We start from the raw sequence: 6000 nt of genomic DNA on the forward strand, positions 1-6000 counted from the left end.
CATGCTTGGCCAGTCCATCACCCTTACTCTAAGCTTCTTTAGTAAGGCAGAGGTCGTCTTGGAGGTGTGTTTGGGTTTGTTATCATGTTGGAATACTGGCCTGTGGCCCAGTCTCCGAAAGAAGGGGATCCTGCTCTACTTCAGTATGTCACAGTACATGTTGGCATTCATGGTTCCCTCAATGTGCTGTAGCTCCCCAGTGTCGGCAGCACTCATGCAGCCTCAGACCATGACATTCTCACCAACATGCTTGACTGTACAATAAAATTCAAAGAAGCGGGATACATTTTTTTGCTGGAATAAACACATTTTTAACACTGAATGTAATTTTTGTTTGGGTAATTACATTAATTCTAAACTTAATGTTAAAAGGAATTGAAATTTTAAATTAGTTTCAAACAACATTCATCCAGTCATCGAATGTACAAATAATTTTTGTACCTACAAACATTTCTTCAAAAATATTCTAGTGCATAGCCAGCTAGACTGAGGTAGGGGTAGATTTAACGTGTTGTGCTGACTATTCTCCTTAAGTATTTTTTTAACTTTAACTGCTTCAGCCCCAGAAGATTTTACCCCCTTCCTGACCAGAGCACTTTTTACAATTTGGCACTGCGTCGCTTTAACTGACAATTGCGCGGTTGTTCAATGCTGTACCAAAACGTCCTTTTTTTTCATGAATAGAGCTTTCTTTTGGTGGTATTTGGTCATCTCTGCGGTTTTTATTTTTTGCACTATAAACAAAAAAAGAGCGTCAATTTTGAAAAATAAAAACTATATTTTTGACTTTTTGGTATAATAACTATACTCCCCCCCACCATAAAAAAAAAGGTCTTCATCAGTTTAGGCCAATATATATTCTTCTACATATTTTTGGTAAAAAAAATAAAAATAAATTGCAACAAGTGTATATTGATTGGTTTGCACAAAAGTTATAGTGTCTGCAAACTATGCGAAAGTTTTATTATCATTATTTTTACTAGTAAGGGTGATCATCTGTGATTTTTAGCAGTACTGCGACATTGCGACGGACATATCGGAGACTTTTGACACTTTTTTGGGACCATTGGCATTTATACAGCGATCAATGCTATAAAAATGCACTGATTACTGTGTAAATGTCACTGGCAGGGAAGGGGTTAACACTAGGGGGCGATCAAAGGGTTAATTGCGTGTTCCCTCAATGTGTTCTAACTGTATGGAGATAGGATTGACTAGAAGAGGAGCCATATCATTTTTTATGCTTAGTAGGAACAAAAAATATGGCTCCTCTCCTCTGACAGTACAGGGATTTGTGTGTTTACACACAGAAATCCCTGTGCTGGTGCTCGTGCACGCGATCGCGCGCGGCCAGCAACGATCGTTCCCTGCCAGCCACGCGCGTTGGGTCCCCTGCCTTGCAACGAGTGTGTGCACGCGCCTCCAGTGGTGCGCACACCCTCTGGTGGCCAAAAAAGGTAGGACGTACCTGTACAGGATTTCGCCCAGGAGAACCATTGTACCTCAGTATATCTGTGTGACATGGTCGTCAAGTGGTTAAGATATACTTGCAATATAAACACTTTTATTTATTACTATTATGTAAAATGTTCATGTTCTAGAGCCATCTAGAGTTAAAGAGGGATACCACCAAAAAAAAAAAAATATTAAAAGCCAGCAGCTATAAATACTACAGCTGCTGACTTTTAATAAATGGACACTCACCTGTCCCGGGTTCCAGCGATGCCGGCAGCCGAGGCCGATCGATCGCTCGGCTCTCGGCTGCTGCCGTCACCATTCTAGGTGAGGGAATCAGGAAGTGAAGCGAATCGGCTTCACTTCCCGGTTCCCTACTGCGCATGTGCGAGTCGCGCAGCACAATAGGAATTCTCCGCGCTGTCTCTGAGACCCGTGTGTGTCCCAGCAGACAGGACGGCAGGACAGGAAATGGCGTAGACTCCCACGGGAGTCTATGCCCGGAAGTGGGTGTAAATACCTGTCTTTGACAGGTATCTCCACCCCCCTCCCCCCTGAAAGGTGCCAATTGTGACACCGGAGGGGGGGAGGGTTCCGATCAGCAGAGGTTCCACTTTACGGTGGAACCCTGCTTTAAGTAAAGACAAATGTTCAAAGGTAAAGACGAATTGTGTTTGAAATGCTTGGCTGACCTCAAAATGTCCCTTAAAAAGTTGCTTTAATTTTGATTGCAAAAAAAAATGTACCCTTGGATCTTTGTTTATTTAAACATATATTAGATTGTGTTTGTGTGATGTGATCAGATGTGAATAGAAGATTGTATTATAACATACATTTTCTTACATTTCTCTGAAGGTGGGGTCGTCCATGATGTCGTCACAGCAAAGTGGAAGTACCAGTCCAGATAACAACACATTGAAGTACACAGGACAAGATGGCCTGTATTCAGCAGTCATTTTGGGATCCTCACCTGACGTTGGGGGATCAGTCAGACAAGATACATGGTGTGCTTTGGCCTCAGCTTGACTTTTACCACCAGAAGGGCAACCTCTTTATTCATGAGTGCTTTTTTTAGCAAGTTGATGGACCCGGGATGCTCAAAGAACATTTTCTCAACTTCCATAAAGAACATTTCCTTCACTTTTTCATTTTTAGTGTTTCAGTTTAAGTGGAGCTTTGTGGGGAACATAATAATATGATCTTCATCTATGCAAGAGGCTGAGACACACACCTTACTTATTACTTACTTTATAAACCATCATTGACTGAACGTTCAGACATAGATGAATGCAATGACTGTGTTAGAAAGCCTGTATACTCCAGCATGCATTGAGAAATGCTGCCTTTTGAGAAGAAAGTTTTCTTTTTAAGGTTCACAAGTAATGGATTTTCTTCCTGCTGCCTTATCTACTATGTTTGGTTGGATCCAATGTTTAGATCTCTATGATAATTTCAGTAAAGGTTTACAGTCACTCCTGTCACTACACCAATCAGATTACTTATAACTACTGCAATATAAGCTTCTGACGGGGAATGTGAAATTGCTGGACAGACATACAAAGAGCCATAAAGATCTTACAGAATCTTACATTTAAATTAGATGAGCAATTAAAGCACCATAATGAAAAAGAGCAACACGAGCTATAGCAGTTTATAAAATAAATCCAGCACTACTATATCCTTATGGTGCTAGCCAGTTGTGTTTTCCATTATACATATGACACACTACTAGGTGGATTATCTATTGTATACACTACAAGAAAACAAGGAACTATCTATTATTTAATATTTCTGTTTTATGCCACATCCTAAAAATCACTTTCCCCTGTAATCCAGCAAAACAAATGACATGTGACCAGCATACACTGGCAAGCCTACACTAATTTACAGCATGTACCCATAAAAAGGACACTGTATTAAGTTTTCACTGCAACTTGTTATGGCAAGTTATATCTGATTAATCCAATCCTCCATAATACTACCATTCAATGTCAATGATATTATCAGTTGAGAAGTTTGCTGAATCTCATTAAAAAGCAAACAGTTCTTTAATATATAGCTTACTTCAATTCTTCAAAGGAGAGATACACATTAATATCTTGTTAGGAAGCTAGTACCCCACTAACCCCCATCTGAGTTGCATACTTGCCTCAAAACCATAGCTGTGGCCTCCCGAATTGTTTCCATCCAAAGTCTATGGATATCCTTGGCGCAGGCAAAACCAGTGTCCAACAGAATATCAGAGAAGGATGGGAGGGAGGTAGATATGCATCTGGGGAAGGTGAAAGTAGGGTACGTTAGGTTGGGGGTGAACATTAATGATAAGTGCATTTGTTTGACGTTCTACTAAAGTTGTACTTTAAATACGTGTGGGTCATCATCTAGCTAGTCAAAAAGAAATGCATAAGAAAGACAATTTCATTTTTTCCAGTGATGGACAGTCGCTCGGTCATTTTTTTTATTTTGTTTAACCTTAAAGTAGAACTCCAGCCAAACTTGTATTTATTAAAAATTTGTTTTTTTGATTTTCTAATTTTTGTACAGATTATGCACTGGTTTAAACCACTGTCAATTTTTTTTTATTTTTTTTTCCATTTGTGCCTGTGTTTATAGCAACCTAAACTGATAGGGGTTCTAACTGTTCCCTGCTTTACTAATAAAAACATTTATTGCTGCCTGGGTCTCCACCGGAGAGATTCTTCTTACTTTCTATCTCATTGACACATCAGGAAATTAAACAAAAACTCCCGGGCAGTACTAAATCCATGACAAAGGTTTTTTATTAACTTTTCCCCACTCTATTTTTAAAAAATTGTCTGGAATTCTGCTTTAAAATGACAGGCTACGTGATGTGAATGCATATTTGTTTTTTGTTTTTTTTCCAAACCAATAGTATATCTTTTCAGTAATAATGGTGACCAAATATGTAGAGAAGGATGACCTTCTATTTTCACCTGTAGTTACTGTTATATTTGATCATTTCCATTCCCATACAGGTGTACTGAAATCTCTTTATGGTTCAAACAAAACTTGTATCCAAGACATTATGCAGCATTTCTGAAGCCAATGTTCAGGTGGAGGGTTTTTGTGTTTATGAAGTAATGTGACTGGTTTAAGCCATCTCTATTTACGTACAGGGTAGAAAATTGTATTTTTTTTCCATAATACAATATTTTTTTGAAGAGAAAAGAAGTGCAATTTTCATTGCAGCAATCAGTGTTAAATCATTTACATAAGATTTAACAACTTTTGTATCAAATGTATACAATGTAACTTAATGGTACTTTTAATTATTTAATAATGTTAAGCTGGCTTTTTTTTTTTTTTTTTTATATATATAATGTTCCCCGTTTGTGACAGGCAACCCTTTTAGAAGAATGAAGCTAGCATTTTGTGTTTTCTATTTCTCTAATTTTAATTTTACTTTGAAGAACAAAGATTCTCAGGAAAATGGTCTTTATTGTTGAAAAATGCAAATAACCCCACTACCTATTTGCTGTCAGATGTAAATGCGTACAAAAGAATGCAATATATTTGAGAAAGTTCATCTGGTAAATATGTATATATGTTTTACGGTAATGAACCAAAATTAAGCGACTGGCACATTGCTAAGTTGGTTTATGTTTTTTTTTTTCTTTTTTTTTTTTTTTTTTTTAATGGGATGTTGTTTTGAACAATAGACCTTCAAAAATAATAAAAATAGCATATTGTTTTTATTGACCCTTGTGATGTTTGTCTTGGTAATGACATTACACGCCAAAAAACAAAAAAAAACAAAGATACCATATCATAGTTTTAGCAATTCCAAGCATAAATTGTGCATATTCTTTCTTTAGAGTTTGCAGTGACAGCATGTGAGTAAGCAATTTCGAACTTGTTTCAAAAAGAAGCAAGTGTTGCTAGTGCAAGTGTTGACATTGACAGTGCATGCAGACAGAAGTCAAATGACAAAATACACACGAGGGCTTGGCAAAATATCATCCTTATCTTGAAAAGCACACTACTAAAATAAATGCATTGTAGTATCTGCTGTAAGCATTGATACTGGTGTGCCTGTTTATTAGTGATTTTTTTACACAGGCCCTTTGGTCTAGTGTGGGTAGCATCCCAAATATTCCCTTATATATGAACGCAGTAAAAAACAGAGAATTTTTTTTTTTATAAAAGAACAAGTGGAGAGGAACCATGCAGGAATAAGTGTATTTTAATAATATCAAGAGATTTCTGTGACACACTGGGGTTGATTTCCGAAAACTGGAGAGTGCAAAATGTGGTGCAGCTGTACATGGGAGCCAATCAGCTTCTAACTTCCTAAAAAACACAATTGTTAACTAAAGTAATGTGCCTATAAATTCCAAGAATAAAAAATAAAATAAAAAAATATACATATATATATATATATATATATATATATATATATATATATATATATATATGCAACTGTTGTCATCATACAGCTTACAACATCATATAGCGTGAATATATTTAATAAAATATAAATATTGATACAAGAGGTGATCCATAAAGTGCTCAGGTGCATATAGG

At 36.8% G+C, this 6000-nt stretch overlaps 1 protein-coding gene across 5 annotated transcripts in view; it reads left to right on the plus strand.

Annotated features, from left to right (window-relative positions):
• GATA6 (GATA binding protein 6) overlaps positions 1 to 5175 on the plus strand; it is a 42043-nt gene extending 36868 nt beyond the window's left edge. For all 5 annotated transcript variants that reach the window (XM_077492562.1, XM_077492560.1, XM_077492564.1 and 2 more), the window contains one exon: positions 2311 to 5175. In XM_077492562.1, the coding sequence (XP_077348688.1) occupies positions 2311 to 2481 (171 nt within the window). In that variant the 3' untranslated portion in view covers positions 2482 to 5175. The remainder of the gene's footprint in view (positions 1 to 2310) is intronic.
• The last annotated feature ends 825 nt before the right edge of the window (positions 5176 to 6000 follow it).

This window comes from Lithobates pipiens, unplaced genomic scaffold (genome assembly GCF_037356315.1).
Source record: "Lithobates pipiens isolate NorthernLeopardFrog02 unplaced genomic scaffold, aLitPip1_a1.2 Scaffold_19, whole genome shotgun sequence".
Taxonomy (NCBI): Eukaryota; Metazoa; Chordata; class Amphibia; order Anura; family Ranidae; genus Lithobates; species Lithobates pipiens.